General features: G+C 35.6%; 1 protein-coding gene across 1 annotated transcript in view; it reads left to right on the plus strand.

Annotated features, from left to right (window-relative positions):
• The first annotated feature begins 549 nt into the window (after window positions 1-549).
• Window positions 550-21505, plus strand: part of LOC131156230 (protein KINESIN LIGHT CHAIN-RELATED 1) — a 28931-nt gene continuing 7975 nt past the window's right edge. The window contains exon 1 of the mRNA XM_058109751.1: window positions 550-2357. Coding sequence (XP_057965734.1) covers window positions 709-2357 — 1649 coding nt within the window. The 5' untranslated portion in view covers window positions 550-708. The remainder of the gene's footprint in view (window positions 2358-21505) is intronic.

Below are 21505 nucleotides of genomic sequence, written 5' to 3' on the forward strand. Positions count from 1 at the left end.
TTTTTTATTTAATAAATTTAAAATATCAATTAAAATGTAAATTGACACAAATATTAAAACTTTTATTAGACATTAAATATTGTTTAATTAAAAACCAACTAAAAAAATTTAATTAATATTTTAATTTTAACATTTTCAATATTCTTAATTAACTAAAATTTATGTTAATCAATATTTTTAATTTTCATTTTAATATTTTATAATCAAAATCTTAATTATTTCCTAATTAATAATTAGTTAAAGTTAAATTAAAACTTTATATTTATTATTTTAATTAATATTTTGTATATTTTATAAATTAAAGTAATTAATATTTATGCTAATTTAATTTTTTTCTAATAATAGAACATAATTATATTATATTATAGGGGTATTATTATTCAAAAATAAAAATAATGAAAATAATTTATTCTAAAAGTTAGAATTTTTATGAAAATAAAATTCTTATTAACCTTATCTATGCAGAAAGGTAAGAATAGAATGCTCACAATCCCTTGAAAATTCGTAACCATTTTAAACGGCGCCGTTTCTTATGTTTTGAGTACACATGTTACTCGATGTATCGTCCATTTGCTCCCTAATAAACGACACCGTTTAACTCATCTTCCTCAGACACCGCAATTAGGAAACCAGAGTGTCGACGTGAAGGGGTTTTCCGGTGGTTTAGATACTTCTCTCGCAGATCTCGACCTCTTTGTCAAATTCACCATGCGAAGAGCATCATCCACATTCTTCTCTCACCTCGCCAAACACAAACTTTCATTCTCTCTCCTCTTAAGGGAATTCATAACAGACCTCTCTTCTCACACCCATTGCAAACCCTGCAACAAAACCCATGGCTTACTCCTGTCCCCCCGGAGACACCACCCATTTCAGGCCAATACATCTCGAAGTATGGACACCCTTGTCTCCAGACCCCCTCAAACCTCCTCTAGACAGAGAAAAATAAAAGAGAAATTTGAGCTTGAGGAAGCTTTTGAGTCTGCAAAGACCAAAGTGGAAATGCTCAAAGCTTTTGAAGATATGGAGGCAGCTTTTGACGAGAGAGAGCTTGGTTTGGCAAGCTTGAAGGTGGGCCTTAAACTGGACCAAGAAGGCGAGGAGCCTGAAAAGACTCTCTCCTTTGCTACTAGGGCTTTAAACGCGTTGAATAAAGACGGTAAACCATCCTTACCTGTTGCTATGACTTTGCAGTTGTTGGGTTCTGTTTGTTATAGCTTGAAGAGGTTTAATGATAGTCTGGGATACCTCAACAGGGCCAATAGGATATTAGGTAGGTTAGGGGAAGAGGGTTTAAGCGGTGAAGACATTAGGCCCGTCCTTCATGCTGTACAGCTTGAGTTGGCCAATGTGAAAACAGCATTGGGGAGGAGAGAAGAAGCTTTTGGTAATCTGAAGAAGTGCTTTGAGATAAAGGAAATGACTTTTGAGAAAAATAGTAGGGAGCTCGGTGTTGCTAATCGGGATTTGGCGGAAGCATGTGTTGCAATTTTGAATTTTAAGGAGGCGTTGCCATATTGTTTGAAGGCACTGGAGATACATAGGCATCAGTTGGGGAATAATTCAGTAGAGGTTGCACATGATAGGCGACTCCTTGGTGTTATTTATAGTGGGTTGGAGGAGCATGAGAAAGCACTGGAGCAGAATGAATTATCAAGGAAAGTCTTGAAGAATTGGGGTCTTGATTCTGATTTGCTCCGAGCAGAGATCGATGCTGCTAATATGCAGATTGCCTTGAGGAAATATGATGAAGCCATTAACACTTTGAAGGGTGTTGTTCAGCAGACAGATAAAGAAAGCGAGAATCGAGCACTGATATTCATATCAATGGCAAAAGCACTGTGTAATCAGGAGAAGTTTGTAGACTCAAAGAGGTGTCTGGAAATTGCATGTGGAATTCTTGACAAGAAAGAAACTGTTTCTCCACTAGAAGTTTCTGAGGCATATATGGAGATATCAATGCAATACGAGACTATGAATGAATTCGAAACTGCAATCTCTTTGTTGAAAAGAGCACTTGCTATGCTTGAGAGGCTCCCACAAGAACAGCCCTCAGAAGGAAGTGTTTCTGCAAGAATAGGATGGTTGCTTTTGTTGACAGGTAAGGTCACTCAGGCCATTCCCTACTTGGAGAGTGCAGCTGAAAGGTTGAAAGAGAGCTTTGGTCCGAAGCACTTTGGCGTGGGGTATATTTACAACAATTTAGGAGCGGCATATTTGGAATTAGATAGATCTCAGTCAGCTGCTCAGATGTTTGCAGTTGCCAAGGACATCATGGATGTCTCGCTAGGCCCTCATCATGCTGATTCAATTGAATCATGTCAGAACCTTTCAAAAGCATATGCAGCCATGGGAAGGTAAGAATGTTTTTTGCTTTATTTGTTGTTTCATTTCCTATGATAGAATGCTAATCTCATGGTTGTTAATATTGCAGAGAATATGAAAATGTTAAGCTGTTAATATGATAAGTTTTGTTGATGTTAACTTGTTTCTTCATTTTTTTTTCCTTAAACTTAATTCTGGGAAGATTTTCGTATATCTAATGGTCAGGAGGAGTTGTTGAGATTTATATTTGGTGCTTGCTATAATTTTCTGCCAATCGTTGCGTCCATCCACTTACTGATGTGATGTTTGGTAGCATATTATATTCTTTTCTATTTAGATGGAGTGTACATATTTGTGCATAATTATTTTAGAAGAAAAACAGGTAATAAAATCTTATTGTGTGTCAATGATTAGGATGCATGGGGTGTAAATATTTGTGGATAATTATTTTGGAAGAAAAACAGGTATAATTGGAATCTTATTGTGTCATTGGTTAGATCGTAGTGGTTCTTATCTGTTCCAGCTGAAGAGTAGACCTCCCTAAATTAAGCTGAAAATGTCACCCCCCCCCCCCCTCTTTTATAACTTTATTTAGGCTATGGTTGTATTATCCTGGTAAAATTTATCAAAAGGCCCTGATGCTTTCTTGTTCAAACTAAAATAATATTGATACTTTTCTAGAACATGTTAATATGTAATATTCAAAATGGATGATAGTGTATTCTTATATTTATGTATTTATTTATTATTCTACCCACGAACTCATTATTTACGGTTTGTTTCTTTGGTGTAACAAATTTTGTGTGTGTGTGTGTGCGCGCGCGCGCGCATGTGTTATATTTAATATTATAAAATGCAATAGCATGAGGTGAGGCATTTTAACCCCAAATGGGGTTTGGCATAAACGTTTTACCTTGTCGAGGTGTAAGTTAATTTGTTATTTTAAAATATGTAAAATCAGTTATATGATAGAAAAAAAGAGGAAAATTAGTGTATGCCAAATACAATTAAGAGAAAATCATATATAATTTCTAAGTCACATGTACTTTATGAGCTTCGAGAAGGGATGTTTTCTTATAATAATTTTATTCTCAACTGATTTGTACCTTGTACTTTTTTTTTGCTTGGTAATTGTATTTGGAAAGTTAAGGTTCCATCCAAGTTCAAAGCTTTTGTTTAGATGACCATCTTTAATAGAGTAAAAACCAACGATTTGTTGCAGATAAGGGAGCATCACAAAGCATTATCTTATGATGCATCTTTCTTGTACTATGGTAGTGATGGACCCATTCTCATCTATCCTTGCATTGCTTGGTGAATATTATGAAATAAGTTATTTTGCATTTTTGCTTCTTTGGTGTATTTGGTGTGCCCAAGCTCTAACATCTTTGTTAACTTCATTCAAAGGCTTTGTGTCATGGCTGAACACTTTACACCTTGTGAAGGGCTGTGTAGCACTAGTTAAAACACTCTTGTTTAACTAGTTAGCCAAAGCATATTGTGGTTTTCCCCCCCGAACACATTGACAACAATTGAATGAAAAGTAAGTGGACGCAGTAAGCAATTCATTTAAGCAAATGACAAGCACGCAGTGAACATTGAAGCAACATAATTCATTAACAACACCTCTATAGGCAACATGTGTTTAGTAGGGGAGGCAAGTAGGCTAAACACGTTTACAAATTCTAGTGACTTTTACAAGATGATGAACACTCACCTCCCCTAAATAGACTTATATGTTATTTTAGCTCTGACACTAGAAAACATCTAATTGACCGAGCAAGATGATGAACATTCACCCTCCCCTAAAGAGACATATGCTATTTTAGCTTTGACACTAGGAAACATCAAATTGACTAAGGAGCCATACTCCCACTTTACACTGAGGCATAAACATATTCAAAGCATAAAACTTGTACTTTATTTTCATGATGGTTACTCATCTCATGTTCAAGGCAAGCAGTCATAGATAAGTATAATGCCTTGAACAAGCTTGACTTGTGACATTACCCCTCTAATTTGGTCAACGTCCTAGTATGTTTTGATGCTAAGTACTCTTCAACTTTGTCCACGAATGACTCCATGTCTTCCGTTGACATCTAGTTGATTTCTTCATCTCCAAGGCCTTTCGACTTCGCTAAGAACTCGTGTCGCTTCTTCCTTGATAATGTGAACTCTCTATTTGCAAGGATGACTTCAACTTCACTTCTGTCAGGTTGCGTTATCTTTAGCGGTGCTCTGGTTGGCTTACTTCTACTTGGATCTTTAGTGTTAGCATTGAATGGCTTGAGATAGCTAATGTGAAACATAGGATGCACTTCCATCCTAGTTGGAGGATTAACCTTGTAAGAGGCCTTCTTGATTTTAGACAAGATGGGGATTGGTCCTTCATATTTTTGCAAAATATTCTTTTATATAGACCTGGTAGTGACTTAATCTATTATGGATGGAGCTTAACAAGTACCAAGTCACCCATGTCGAAGTGCAACGGTCTTCTTCCCTGATTTTCCCACTTCTTGTTTTGCTTGGAAGCTTTCTCTAGGTAAGTTGGGGCAATCTCTACATTCTATTTGCATTCTTTGGTGAAGAGATATGCTCTTAGATTCTTTTCTCTTTACAACTTGTCCATTGTGTGAAGTGGCAATGGCTACTGGCCTGTAACAAGCTCAAAAGGCTTGTGTTGGTTGTTAAGCTCTTTTAGGCATTGAAACAGAACTGAGTCATCTCGAGTAGCTGCACCCAATTCTTTTGATTGGCAATGATGAAATGGCGCAAGTACTACTTTAATAGTTTGTTGAATCTCTCCATTTGTCCATATGTTTGTAGGTGGTAGCTTGAAGAGATGTCAAGCTATGAATTGAGTACTTTGAAAAGTTTTGTCTAGAAGTTGCTCGTGAATCTTAAGTCTTGGTCATTGACAATGTCTTAGGGAACACCCCAATATTTAACCATATGTTTGAAAGACAAGTGGGCTATCTCCTTTGCTAAACAATAATTTGTTGCGGGTAATATGTGCCATATTTCAAAAATCTATCTATAACCACCATTATAGACCTAATTGCTCCAACTCTAGGCAGGTTGATGATGAAGTCTAGCGAGACACTGTCCTATGCATTGGTACTGGAAGGGACTCTAGCAACCTTGCAATTTTTTTCTACTCTACCTTGTCTTACTGAAAAGTAAGACAAGTTTGAGCATACTTGAGCACCTTATCACACATGTGTGGCCAGTAATACCTCTGCTTCAACAATGCCAAAGTGCGATGCCATCTTGGATGGTCTGTCCACATGGTGCCATAACACACTCTCGATAGTGTCTTCTTCAGATCTCTAGTTCAAGGCACAAAGAGCCAGTTACCATGTGTCATAAAAAAAATCATCTTTTAACTAGGACTGGCGCCCTTTGCGCTTTTCCACCAACTTCATGAGGTTTTGGGAACTGGATCTTTGACAAGATTTTCCTTAATGCACTCTTGTATTGTCAAGGTAACTTTACTTATGGTCAAGTGAGTTACCACCTGTAAGGCAGGAAGCTTGGTCTTCCTATTCAGTGCATCTGTGACTTGTTTCATCCGTCATATCTTGTGCTCGAATAAGAAAACAAACTCCGCCAAGAATTCTTGCCAACAGTCCTGCTTGGGTGAGTTCGTGGACCCAAGTCGATAATGCTACCATGTGCGAAGGTAATGTATCACTTTTAGCATCTTTTTCTCTTGAGCTTTTGCTCAATTTCGTTAAGCTTATGATTCTCATACGCAATCGGATGCCCATCTTATAACAAGACTCCACCAATGACATAGTTTGATTTGAAGGGCTTGATGTCGAGAAGAACAAGTTTTGGATCTCCCATCATGGCTTGCTTCAAGTTGTCCAAGGCTCCCTAACACTTATTTGTCTAGTTCCACTCATGACCCTTCTTCAGCAGTTCAGTTAACGGGTTAGTTCTCCTCGAGTACGACTCCATGAACGTGTGATAATAGTTGGCAAGTTCGAGAAAGGAATGCAGCTCCTTCACTGTTGTTGGGATCTTCCAATCTTGGATGGTTCTCTCCTTTCCATATCCATCATGATACAAACTTGTTCGATCACATGACCAAGGAATTTGATGCTCCTTTGAACGGAAGAGCACTTCTATTTTTCCACATAAAAGGCTATTCTCCTTTAGCCTATCAAACATATTTTGCAGTTGCTTTTCATATTCCTCTAGAGTGGAATTGTAGACAAAAATGTCATCCAGGTATATCATGGAAAACTTGTCGAGGTACTTATGAAACACCCAGTTCATCAATGTGCAGTATGTTGCTAGCACATTTCTCAACTCAAAAGGGCATCACCAAGAATTCATACGCCTATAATGTGTCATGCAAGTAGTCTTTGGCTCGTCACTATCTACCATCCTTACTTGAAAGTAGCATGACTGCAAGTCAAGTTTGGTGAAAACCGTGAAATACTTGTCATGACTTAGTTAATCAAACAAATCAGCAACTAGTGTAATGGGATACTTGTTGTCAAGTCGCCTTGTTGAGTTCATGGTAGTTCACACACATTTGCAAGCTCCATCATGTTTCCTTTGAAACAACATTAGTGCTTTGAACAGTGCTTTGGAAGGACTCATATAGCCTATTCCTAATAACTCGTCAAGTTGGTTCCTTAACTTTGTTAACTGTGGAGGTGCCATTTGGCATAGCCCTTTAGCAAGTTGCTTCACCCTTTGTAACAACTCGATCCATGCTCCATATCCTGTTCTAGAGGCAAGTTGTGAGGTAATTTGTTTGACGTCATGACTTTATACTCATCCAACAACTTGGATTGTAGTAGGCACCCGCTCATGGTCATAAATTTCCATGAAATTGTCGAATTTTCCTATTTCTCTCACCCTAAAAATTGAGACTGCATTTGATTTTCGTTTTACATAATTTCCATTGAAATTTCAACGAATCATCCAAAATTTATCGAAATCTCTAAATTATAGTGAAACTTGTCAAAATTTTAACTATAAAATGAAATTTTCTCAGAATTCAAATGAGAGATTTATGATTGAAGTGAAATTCCTCTCTTATATTTTTTTTTATTGAAACAAAAAGATTATTATGAGGACTTTTGAAATTATATGAAAAAATATGCTTACAAAAACATTTTTTCTAACCATTCACGTCTAAATTATCATTATTTGTGTTATAAATAGTATTTAAATGATTTGTGAATTTCATTTGTATTAATTGAAAATATGTCTAATGCACATTATTTTATAAATATGTTTGATACACAAATTATATTGCAACTTTTCCACCTCATATACTATGTAGATGATAGTATTTAAATGATTTGTGAATTTCATTTGTATTAACTGAAAATATGTCTAATGCACATTATTTTATAAATATGTTTGATACACATATTATATTGCAACTTTTCCACCTCATATACTATGTAGATGTATTTAACTTGTAATATATTAGTCCTAAAACTTATACTATTATGTCTGTTAACCATTTCTAAAGTTTCATAAAAGAATTCCATGTTTTACTACTAATTTCCATTATTTTTTCAAATAGAAATCGAAATTGACATCGAAATCAAAATTTCCATTGAAATTTTTGTACCTTTGGAGCTTTGAAATTTGAGTCAAAATCAAAATTTAAGACCTTGCACCCGCTTTTGGCCTGCTTCTTCATCTACGACTAGTATGGCAAGGAATGTTTGCTCACCACTTCTTAAACCCTTTTTGAGTTGCATGGCAGGGAGGAACTTCTCATTGTCCCCTTTCTTTGTAATTGCTTGCACCATGCAAGTGTGATCTCCCATCAGACTAAGGGAATTGGAAAATAATATCGATACCACCTAGTCTCCCTCAAGAATTGCATTCCAAGTATCAATTGGAAATCAACCATTGGCATGGCTATGAAATTTGCGTGTCCCACCCATTGTCCAAGCTTCATTGTCACTTGCTTGGTTACTTCTTGAGTAGGCTGAGTTGTAGAATTAACTACTTTCGTGCATCTTGAGTTTTTACCTAAGTGCTAGTTGAATCTTTGCGCTTTTGCTTGTGAGACAAAGTTATGGGTAGCCTTGATATCCACCATAGCAGGAGTGCTATTCCCATTGATCTGTTAATCCATAAACATTAACCCTTTCACTTGGGTAAGTTTTTTTTTTTGTGCCTATTTTATGTGTTGAGCAATTGAATTGCACCTAGTCTCAGGCTTTTCTCTTCATCCTCATCGTCCCCTTGTGCCCTCTTTGCAATGCAAGCTTGCAAGGCATTGAGTGATAACTTGCTAGGGCAATCAAGAACTCTATGAGGGCCTCAATAGAAGAAGTGTGTCATCTTACCCTTACCACTAGTTGTGTTGAACGATCAAGACAACAAAGCTTCCTTCAAAGTTGATGCCTTGGTGTTGCTTCTTCACTTTTGGGTTTGCCCTTCTTGAAAGACTTTCTGTTGTTTCTACCTGTGCCACTCTTTTTGGACATTGTGGAACTCTCTCTAGCATAGTCAATCAAGTGTTTCAGGTAGCTTGTGTGGTAGGCAAGTCCTGAACTCATTGTTGATGAAGTTATGCACTTGCCCATGGTTTCAACCCATCAAGAAAATAGAACAACTTGTACTTCTTTGGCATGCCTCGGGTATTGAACATCAAATAAGAGAATTATTCACATACTCCTTGATTGTAACAATGTGCTTAAGGTCTTGCAGTTTACGACGAACATTGTACTCAACATTCTCAGGAAAGATTTGGGCCTTGGGTTCTATCTTCAAGTTTTCCTAACAATCAATTGCACACTGTCCATTATGCATCGCATTGTACTTGGTACACCACCACAGTTTGGTGTCACCACTCAAGTACATGGTAGCCACGGATACTTTTGCCTCCTCTTAGTCGGTCTTGGCCACTGGAAAGCATTGTTCCATGTCAAATAAGAAGCTGTCCAACTTCTTAGCATCACGGACGCTTCTATATGCTTTGGGTTTTGGCACATTTGTTCTTCCATACTTGGTCCTTATAGAGTTGGAATTTCCTATATCTCGAACCATGAAGTTTGTCTTGGCATTCTAATCACTTATATGAATTTGTAAAGCTTTTACTAGGGCATTGAAGTCCTCTGACATCTCTCCATGGAATTTGTTAATTTTTGTGATCCCTCAAATGCATCAATGTGGTTAGCTAGTTTAGCCATCTCCATGGCCACATTGTTGGCTCTCTCAGCCGACGCCTTTAGTGTTTCAATTATTTCGGTATTGTTTGGCATGGTCTCTTACCGATGTTTCACACAATCCTACATTACGAAGGCAACCGAATTCACGAATCAATTAACTAAGTTTTGGTACCAATTGTCACAGGTTGAACACTGAACATCTTTTGAAGGGCTGTGCTATACTAGCCAAAACTCTCTTGCTTAACTAATCAGTCAAAGTATACTGCGGTTTACTACAAGAACATATTGTCAATAGTTGAATGAAAAGTAAATGGAAGCAGTAAGCAATTGCTGCAATTCATGTAAGAAATTGACACGCACATGGTAAACATTGAAGCAACGTAATTCATTAACAACACCTCTGTAGGCAACGTGTGTTTTGCGAGGGAGGCTAATTGGCTAAAGATGTTTACAATGATTTTTACAAGATTGATGAACACTCACCCTCCCCTAAAGAGCTTTGTATGCTAAAGGCAAGTAGTCACAGGTAAGCATAATGCTCTAAACAAACTTGGCTCATGACATTTTGAGAGGCATAAGGATGCAAGCAACTTGTGGTTGCATGCAGTGCATGTGGTGTTTTGAGGCATTTGATTTGGGCGGAATGCTTGTATTAATGGCTGCTTTATGCCTTTAAATCTGTTTTAAGACTTTTCCTTGCATCTTTATAAGTTCATTCATCTGCTTTCTTTAATAGAATTTTCTTCTTGGATTTTCAACAGGATTGGATGGCTTTTTTTAGCTTGATTATCTTTTTGTATCTTTTTATTGTTTCTTTTTCTTTTTTCCTCTCTATTCTTTTGTTTTCTTTTGTAGGATATTTAATCCTCTTTGTATTCATTGTCTCTATTTTATTTATAAACTTTAGTTTTTAATTTTCAAGAATGAGAAAATCATGACAATAAGGTTGTCGCCGTGTTACCTGGAGGTCACGGGTTTGAGGTGTGGAAATAGCCTCTTGCAAAAATGTAAGATAAGGCTGCATACTATAGACCCATTGTGGTCCGCCCCTTCCTCGGACCCCGCATATGTAGGAGCTTTGTGCACCGGACTGCCCTTTTTTTTTTTAAAAGAAAATCATAAGTCACAACATTATAAAGTTCACATGGTTTCTAGCCTTTAGTTGATGAGAGAAAAGGAGATTGTTGAAGAGACTAGAGAGAGACATAAAGCCTTGTTGTGTTTCTTTTTTTAGGCCATAAGGCTAAGCGGAATGAGGGAGGAGATTCTTGGAGTTGAGATTGAGATGGGGATTTAGAAATCATTTTTCTTAGTTATTGAGGGTTGCTAAAAGAGGTTTCCAAAGGGGAGAGACATTGCTACTATGAGAAAGATTGTCAAATTGAGTGGAGTGGGTGAGAGAACTCACAACAATTGAGGTAGCAGAGTGCATATTTGGAAGAATAAGGGTCTTGAAGGGGCTTAGATCCTTTTATCCTATAATATGTTATAATTAATATTGAAAGGCTTTCAAGGAAAAAGGTCAAAATAAAAAGGCTTGTCTTTTTAACAGTGCATGCCTCATACATAAATGCATTCACCTTTTCGGATTTTTCCTTTTTATGTGCATATTAAGGCTTTTTGGCTATATGTTGCACTAAGGTGCGCCTTATAAGTGCCATTTATGACATTGATTATATTTATTACAAGTTCCACTTACCGGTGGTATGAGATTTTGCTATGATTACACATCTCAATAATTTTTTATAGGATATGTATTTTGCCAAGCTGACTATGGGATCATCTCGATATAGTTCTTAACCGTGTGATAAATAATTGCCATTTTACTGTGAATAGAATATTAATTAAAACACTAATTTGGAGCAATGTTTAGATGAGATAGTTCCTAATCCTCTTGATATTAGTGAAAGCAGATTGACTAGAAAAAAACTTTTGAGGAGGAGGAGGTTAGGAAAAAGTGCTCTTTGAGTGGATAAGGAGAAGGCCTAGGGCCAAGTGGTTGTGCTTTGGGTTTCTTTCTATCTTGTTGGAACATTATTAAGGATGGAATTGTGGGGAGGAGTGTTAATTCTACCATGCCTTGGTGCCTAAGAAGTATAAATCCATTAGGTGAAGAATTTTAGGCCTTTCGACTAGTTTGTATAAGATTTTAGTTAAGGTGTTGGCAAATAGATTAAGCGAAAATTTGGATGTTGCTGTAGCTTGTTATTAGTGTGCCCTCATAGGGGGTTGTTGGATGAGATTTTAGTAGCTAATGAAGTTGTGGAAATGTGACGTGTAATCAAGGAAGGGTTTGTTGTTGTCATGTTGGATTTCGGAAAAGTGAATGATAGGGGTGATAAGGGTTTGTTGTTTGTTGTTTTCAATAACAGTTCATGGTGAGCCCAAATCATGGTTTGGTGTCACGATCTTACATCGGATGTGTACTAGGGAAATCTTGGGCTTATAAAAGGGGTTTGGGTTCCAACTAAGTGAGACACCTTTTATAAGACGAACTCGTGAGATTAGTGGGCCAAAGTGGATAATACCTCACCTAAGTTGGGCCCAAGACCGTTACATTTTGTATCAGAGTCACCCTAGGGGTACTATCATCATGTGAGTGGATCTCTCCTTGGGTTACTATCATGTGAGTGGCTACACAGAGGTATAAACTACTTTGACGAGGATGTCAGAGATCGGATGAGAGTGTCTATCACGATCTCATATCCGATGTGTACTAGGGAGATCAAGCTGACGAGGATGTTAGAAATCGAACAGGAGAGCCTTTCATGGTCTCACATCGGATGTGTAGTAGGGAAATCATGCTGGCCCACGTCAGAGATTGGACGAGAGAGCCTTTCATGGTCCCACATTGGATATGTACTAGGGAGATCTTAGACTTATAAGGAGGGTTTGGGTTCCAACTAAGCGAGACATCTTTTATAATACAAACCTGTGAGGCTAGTGGGCCAAAGCGGACAATACCTCACCAGAGTTAAGTGCAGGAACATTACACTTGGTGCTCCAAGGGGGTTTATCAAGATGATCCATTATCTCCTTTCTTGCTCACTAATGTGGCATATTTCTTGCCAAGATGATTAGCCATGGTGTGGAGAGGGGCATGGTTGAGGGTGTTAGGGCGGGTTTTCTGACTGTCTTTAGTAAGTGCTGCTTAGAAGTTAGAGAAGTTGATGAGAGCCTTTTTATGGTTGAGGGTGGGAAAGGGTAAAAGAGACCATTCTGTTGGTTGGGTTGGGATAGGGTGTGTAAGTGCAAGGGTGGTTTGGGGTTTGGTATCTTAGTCTCCAAGATCATTGCCTTGGTAGGTAAATAGTTATGACCTTTTATGGCATAAGGCAATTTTTATCAAATCTTTGCTCCAAGAGAATGAGTGGGATACTAAAATTAGTATTAATACTAATGGGAATCTCTAGTGGGACTTAAGGCTTGGTTTTGTTGTTGTTGTTGTATCATTCCTTGGGTTAGATTTATGTTTGTAACAGGTAGAAAATTCATTTTTGAGGACTTGTGGATTGGAATAGAATCTTTATGTATTGCATTTTCTTGTCTTTGCCATCTCTCAAATTGTCATAACACCCAAATATCTAATTTTTTGGTTCACTAGGAGGCTTTGTTTCTAGGAATTTTGCCTTCAGGAGGAGTTGGAGTGAGAGGGAAGCAGCTGTGTTGGCTCAACTGTTGAGGGTGATTTATTCTTTTATTCCATCTTTTTTGTTCTGATTGTACAGTTTGGGCTTTGGATGGGTTGGGCAGGTTCAATTGCAAATCTGTTTTTGATCATCTTATTTGTGATGCTAGTGGTTCTTGTTTTCCTTTACATCTCTTGATCTAGAAAGATAAAACTTCATCTAGAATTAGGGCCTTTATTTGGTCTGTTTTTCTTGATAGGAATGATCAATGTTTTAAAAATGGACTGGCCAGCTGGTTAAAGCAGTTAAATTAGGATCTGTATCCCCATGTGGCCTGGTTCTTATCAATAAGTCAAAAACCAGTCAAACCCAGAAAAAGTGGATGAACCCAGTGTACTGGATGAACCGGAGTCCTGATTACACTTTCTATTCACATGCCCATATCATGGTTTTTATTGCTTTCATATTCATATGGCCAGATCATGATACCAGATAGAACTGGGGTCATGACTTTGTTTTTACATGCCTATATCATGATTTTTGTTGTATACTGAGGGAGGGAGGGAGGGAGGGAGGGGGTGGGGGGGGGGGGGGGTGTGTTGGGGGTGATCCTTTTTTGATCATCTTTTTTGTGATGCTAATTGTTCTCATTTTCCTTTACATCTCATGATCTGGAAACGTAAAACTGCAAATCCTTTTCTATCATCTTATTTGGCAGGCTTATGGTTCTTGTTTTGAGAGAGAGAGAGAGAGAGAGAAGAGGGGGGGGGGGGGGAGGGAGTGCTGTTCTTTATATATCCACACTAGTTATCAATGTTTTGAAACCAGACGGGCTGGCTGGTCAAACCGGTTAAACATGGACCTGGTTCCCCATCATACTTGGTTCTTATCAATTTTTTAACAAGTTAAAAGCCGATCAAAGAAGGGGAGCTTAGGAGTAATGGTAAGGTTGTCGCCGTGTGACCTGGAGGCTGGAGGTTATGAGTTCGAGGCATGGAAACTGCCTCTTGCAAAAATGCAAGGTAAGGCTGCGTACTATAGACCCATTGTGGTCCGCTCCTTCCCCAGACCCCACATACGCGGGAGCTTTGTCCACTGGGCTGCCCTTTAAAAGCTGATCAAATCTGGAAAAGCAGACAAACTAGACGAACCCAGCATATCGGATAGAAGTGGGGTCATGACTCTGCTTTATATACATGCCCAGATCATGATTTTTCTTTGATCCTTGGACGAGAGCAAAATTGTGTGTGTGTGAGAGAGAGGTTGTCTTCAGTTATGTTGGTGGAACTCAGAATTTTTTAGGTTTGAAATAGAGAGAATATCTCAGTGCCCATTTAGTTTTGGAAATCAACCTTCTCTTTCTATTTTAATTTTCCAAAAAAATTACAAAACATTAGCTAATTTTTCATTTTTACGATGTTTGTATGAAATAAATGAACAATAATAAATAGTTTTAGCACTATTTGCTTGTGCAAATAGTTTTATTTTCCAATTCTAATTTTTCAAATAATTACGAATATGCCACCTTGTTTTCTAATTTTCCAAATTTATATAGAAAAGTTGGAAACAACTTTTTTATTATTTTTTGGATTTCTAAATCTGACTTTGCATATAGGAGCATGTAATTTGATCTTGGACTTTAATTTGTGTTGATTATGTAGAGTTTCTTCTAAATCCGCAAAAATTCAAATTCAAATCCCAAAATCCATGATTCCAAAGGTTACCTTGTAAAATTTTTGGAAAATTGGAAAAGATGGTGTCTTTTTTGTAATTATTTTAAAATTGAGAAATAAAAAATGAAAAATTATTTTAAACATTTAAACAAACTCTTTGTTTTCTACCTTTTTAATACGAATATTGAAAAACTGAAAGATAAGCTAAAGTTTCTATAATTTGTCGGAAAACTAAAAAATGGAAAACAGAATAGATTTTCCACAACTGGACGGGCCCTCATTGTCTTTGGTTATGTTGGTGGAATTCAGAATCCTGTAGGGTCAAAATGCTGAGTTCCCAGCAGGGCAGTTTTGTGAGTCCTGCAACTCATAGGTTATGGAAGGACATACATGCTCTGAGAATGGAAGAGGAAGGGAAGAAGGAAAATGAAAAGGGCCGAAGTGACAACTTTATCTCTCTCCTAGTCTCCTTCACCTCCAGGTCCTCATTTTCTGTGGCTGAAGAAGAAGGCAAGCAAGAATTGTTGATTTGGAATGGCGACTCGGTCTGAGCCTCAATTAAGGGACCTTGAGGGAATAGGTTTAGCAGAGGGCATGAAGGATAAGGAGGAAGAGCTTGGAGAATGGAGGACCTCAGTCATGGTTGTCAATGGGAGGGATATTTTCAAAAAAAAAAGAAAAGAAAAACATAAAAGAGGCAAATTTCAGGAATTCTTTATTGCATTACACCAGAGAAGCAAGAAATGTTTGGCAAATCACAGAGAGAAGTGGGGATTCAAATGGGGGCTTGGCATCATCCAAGATAAAAAGTAGATGATCTAATAAATATGTATTATAATAAACTAATAATAATAAAAGAAGTGTCATTGGGAGTTATAGCTATAATGCTTAAGATATAAGTTTTCAGAAGTGCAAAAGTTATTTTTGAGATTTGAACTTGTGTTGGAGGGGGAAAACTACTGGTTCTAACCGCCAGACCACAAACTCTATGGACAGAGATTAGAAGGCTATATTATATATGAAGCTAGTATATGCAGTTATATGTTAAATTGGACTAGTTGAACCAGTTGGGGCAGTTGAGCAGGCTTTTTTGGTGTGTTTAGTAAAAAGTGGGTGTGCCCTTCTTTTTGGAAGGGTTTTTCTTTGAAGATATGGGTGTTTGGTGGTCATAAGGCAGCGCAAATTCTTTTGAGATGTGCTACTTTTGCAGTTGTGTGCAGTATTTGGTTGGAGTATAAAGGGAAGGGTGATGGAACCAGATGTGGTGTGGAGTAGGTTCTTTTTTTGCCTTCTCTATGGTATTCTATTTTGGTGTATTGAAGGTTGTGGCTGATGCGCAATATAATTAGGTTGTGTTATTTTTTTTATTTTTGTTTTATTTTCTGTTTTAAGCCCCCGTTTGGGAGCACTTAAAAAAAGTGCTTATAGCACTTATTACTTAAAATATGCACTTTTACAAAAAAGTAGCATTTGACTTGCACCACAACAAATACTTATTGCAATAAGTCGTTTTCCATAACTACTTTTTTGAGAACTATTTAAGTGAATTTTGAGAAGCAATCCAAGATAGTTTTTGACCACTTATAAGTGATGTTGTTCATAGCTTGAGTCAATTTTGTAAATATAGGAAAATTGAGTGACTATTTTATAATTAAAGAAATACATTAGAAAATAATCATATATTATTTTTTTATGCATATATTAATTATTGAAACATAATTAAATTTTGGAATAAAGAAGAAAAACTATCTTTTAATTTAAATTAATATTAAAAATAAAAAATGATAATTTAATTAATAATATTATTTATCATAAATTAATATGATAATCATATGTTATAAATATATATTAAGAACAAGATTATTGTTAATCATAAAATAATATTTTATTTTTTTACTTAATAAAAATATTTAAATATTGATGAAAATAATAGTTAAAATAATTATTAATTAAATTTTTAATTAAAAAATAGTCATATATTATTTTATTATGCATTATAACCAATTAATTTTTAATAAAAAAATTAATATAAATAAATTAAAAATTTTAATTTAGCTATTAATACTATTTTTAACATAAATTAATATGATAATCATATGTTATAAATATACATTAATAACAAGATTATTTTTAATTAATAAATAATATTATATTATTTAGTTAATAGAAAATATTTAAATTTAATTATAAAAATAATATAATTATCATTTAAATTTTTAACTATGAAAATATTAATATTTTTATTTAAAATATATTTAAAAATACATATTAGTTATTATAATTCAATTCTAGATTGAACAAGAATTATTTGTTAATTTAAATTAACATTAAATAAATTAAAATTTTAAATTTAATTAATAATATTATTTTAATCATAATTTAATATGATTGTAATATGTTATAAATATACATTAATAACAAGATTATTATTAATTAAAAATAATAATCTTATGTTATTTTTTAATAGAAAATATTTAACATTTAATTATAAATAATTAAAATGATTATTAATGAAATTGTTCGTTAAAAAAATATTAATATTTTTTAATTTAAAAAAATTTTAAAAATAATCTTATAGTACCTTATAATTAAAGTAAGTGTCTAAACACTGCTTTTGTAACTTTTAGCACTTTTCTATTTCATCACTTATTAAATGTAGAACTTTTTCTAAAAGAACTTCTGCATACGTGGGGTTGTGGTTCCAAACGATCCCTAAGTGGAGGACTGTTTTTCTTTTTCTGTGCTGTAATTGTTTTAGCTAGCTTTGTATTGATCTCTCTCTCCCTCTCTCTCCACTCCCCCCCTAAAAAGACATGCATGTGTAAGATCCAACTGAGAAATTTTTAATTATAAATATCAACTAATTTATATGAAATTACCAAAGACATGATTTTTCAAATTACTTTTAAAGTTAGGTACCTCTATTGACTATGGAGTAGAGAGGTAGGAGTAAGGGAGGTTGTCAACAGGGTTTTATAAGGATCCTTAGATGGAATTTAAGGGGTTTGGGGGATGCAGTATGTGTCAAAGATAGATTATCTTGAGAGTTTCCCCAATATTGTTTTGTTGCAAGGAGCTGGGCTTCAGTCAGTTTGTAGAAGTATCAGTAGGAGCATTTGGGACTTGCATTTTAATGATTGGGAGTGTGGTCCTTTGGGGTTAGGTGGTGTTTCGGGATAGTTGCTATGCTTCTAGAGTTGATAGTTATTTTGGTTCTTTCTCTCATTCTATTTTGTTGGATTTTCATGGGAAGGGTCATTAGCAGGCTTCATTAGTTTATGGGCCCTCTAGGTGTTTTATTAGATCTCTGTTCTTGGATGAGCTTTTTTATGTATTTGATTCTTTACCCCAAACTGGATCATTCTATTAGGGTGAATGATTTTAGACCTATTAGTTTGACCACGAGGGTTGTGTTTATATCTTTATAAGATTATTGTAAAGGTCCTTGTTCATTAGTTAAGGGGGTTTTTAGATGATACTATATATATTTCTCCGTTTTCTTTTGTTGGTTGGAGAAACTTTGGGTGTAGCTTCTGTGGAAGAGATTTCTGGAGACATTAGGAGGAGAAAGAAGAAAGGTCATCTTTTGGTTAGATTCTGAGAAGGCTTATAATTGAATGATTTAGAGTTCTGTTGATAGAGTTTAAGATAAGAAGGGTTTTGGTTCAAGATTGAGAGGTTGAATTAGGGGCTGTCTTTATGGAGGACCTAGGGATTGGTTTTTGGTTTATAGAGGAGTGAGGCTAGGGGAATGGTTATATCCTTTTCTCTTTATTCTTGTTGTTGAGTAGGATGTTTTAGGGTTGTTGATAGTCTCATGTTGGGTCATTTAGTAGGGAGGGATGAAATTATTGTTTTGCATTTGCTGTTCGTTGATGATTCCACTTTTTTTTCTATGTTTGATGGTAGGTATTTCTTCTAAAATATTCTTACCATTTAAAGATTTTTGAGTTAATGTGGTTTTAAAATTAATTTGGATAAGTGTGATGTGCATGCTATTAACTCGAGTCTAGATGTGATTTCTACTTTTACAAGTTTTTGCAGTGGCATTTGACTTATCTAGGATTTCCTTTAAGCGGCAATCCTTGTTTGCTGCAGTTTTGGGATCCAGTGATTGCAAAGGTTTCTAAGCATCTTAACAGTTAGAAGGGTGAATTATTATTATTATTATTATTATTATTATTATTATTATTTTATTCTTTATTTTTTTCATGGGGGGTTGTTTGCTTTTAATCCAAGCTTATCTTTCTTGTACTTCTTTATCTATTGTTTTAAGATTTGCATAGCGATAGCCACCAAGTTGAAGAGGGTTATAAGATATTTTCTTTGGTCAAGTGGAAAGAGGAGGGACCTTCTTGTCAGTTGGAGGGTGCTTGCAAGTCTATGGATGAGGGGCACTTGGGTCTTGGGAATTTGTTGTCTAAAAACATTGCCCTCGTAGGTGGTGTTAGAGATTTGTACTGAAAGACATGCTTTATGTGATCAGTTTTATTGTTTATTAATAAATTCAGTTATTCCATTTTAATGAGAATCTTTGTGAGCAGTCTTTGCCTGACATTATCTATTTAATGATTATGCACGTGTGTCTTTTATTCTATATAGTAGGTGATCTAATGTGTAGAGTACGACTTACACACAGAAGATTAGATCATCAGTTCTCATAGAATATAAGTTTATTGTTTATAGTCTTAAATGGAATTGGACACACCATTGGTTGGACTGTAACACAAGGTTTTAATAGGTCTTTCTTGACTATGGGGAATGGTATAGTTCCAACTCCTTGTGCTAGTACACTTTGTGTGTATTGAATAAGACCATCTTGGGGTAATTTTTTTTATACTGACTATATAAAACAATTAATACCTTATGATTATTATGAGTGCTTGTGCTCTTAATCCTGATAAGATTATTGGACATGTGCATGTAGTGTTTATTACTTTGATTCATAGAAGAGTGAGATTCTTTATGGGTCAATAAACTCAGTGAGTTGGGTATGACATTATGTGTATGGTGAACATAAATTATTGATGCAATCCCCGCCCCGGTATCGGGATTGATGATACCCCCTTGAGGAAGCTTAAAGTTTTGATTGTGTCAAACTCTGCAGGTGGATTTTGAATCCGACACATCAAATAAGTTAAGTGGAAGGTCTTGGGGAATTAATATGTCAATTAATTAAATTGTTAGTAATTTAATTTAATTGACGGGTATTTGTAATCTTTACGTGGGGAGATAAATAAGCATTTAATAATAGGAGTTCGAAATTTAAATTCGAATATGACAGGGAGTGCAATTATAATTCTTTAGTGGTATGAATTGTAATCAACGTAATTAAGGATTAATCCGGGTCGAATTAGGAATTCTTAATTATGTTGGAAGCCCTAGTCATATTTGCCCAGAGGTCCCTGCTGTAGCTTATATACACGCGCTCCATTCAGCGGCGAGGGTTAGACGAAAATGCACGCATAGAGGCAGACGTCTTCCTGAAAAGCAAACCCTAGCTGCCGCTGACGAGCCCACTCTCTAAGGAGCAAGGCATGTTCGAGGAATACAATAGAAGATCCCTAGTCGTCATCAAGGGTTCTTCTTCGATCTCGCAGATCCGGGAGTTCCTCTTCGTGCTTGCAGATTTGAGAGTTCTTCTTCGTGCTTGTAGATTCGAGATCAAACTAGAGAGATCTCGCAGGTATGATCTTAATCACGTAATTAGGATTTGTAAGATTGAATATTTATTGTGATTCGGGTTTGAAAGATCGAATATTTGTTTAACCCGGGTATGCAAGATTATTTTTTTTTTGGTTATCTGTATGCACTACATTCAAATCTTAGGATTATTCCGTAATAGGCCCCTTCAATTGGTATTAGAGCCTCGGTTGATATTGTATACGGATAATAATACCATGTTCTTCAGTTTTCGAACCAGTGCATGCGTAGGGTAGAACATGTGGATGTGCTAACTTCTGTTTTGCAGCGTTCTGCCCGGTTATTATGGTCACACGAATGTATGGTTTATGATTGCGATTGTTTAAAAATTCGTAACATGTGAACTTTGGATTATGGAGACAGGATTTTGTAATCTGATTGCGATTGTTTGTTATAAGATTCGTAGCATGTGAACTCCGGTCATGGAGGCATGGGATTTTGTGATCTGTCGCAGGTTCATCCGAGATGCAGGCACAGTTGTGGCGCATAGTAGTGGCTGAAAAAAAGAAAAACCCTAGAACATTGTTGCAGTTTAAATTTGAATTTGAATTTGAATTTAAATTTAAATTTGAAATTGAAATTGAAATTGAAATTAAAATTGAAATTGAATTTGATTTTGAAATTGAATTTTAAATTGAATTTGAATTTGAATTTAAATGGCGGGTTTATAAATAGACTTGTAGCCACAGTCTACAGGCCTGACCCCGTTGACCGCCGACACTCTGTAATGGCAAGCAAGGAATCACGGTTTTATGATGCGAACTGCTGGATCATAGTAGGGATTTTTATTATATCATATTTCTTGTTTATATATACTTGCTTGGCGTGTTTTTTGTTCTTATGTTATGTCATTAGCGTTTAAGATTTAACATTTCAATATTGGTTTATGCATGTGCAACTAGAGAATAAAATTAATTCCCAAGTTATAAATATTTTTTTAAAAATAATTTAAGGGAATTTGGAATTTTATTTATTTTGTGTATTTTAGTTACCAATATTGGAATATTAACTTTATTGG

Source organism: Malania oleifera, chromosome 5, assembly GCF_029873635.1.
Source record: "Malania oleifera isolate guangnan ecotype guangnan chromosome 5, ASM2987363v1, whole genome shotgun sequence".
NCBI lineage: Eukaryota > Viridiplantae > Streptophyta > Magnoliopsida > Santalales > Ximeniaceae > Malania > Malania oleifera.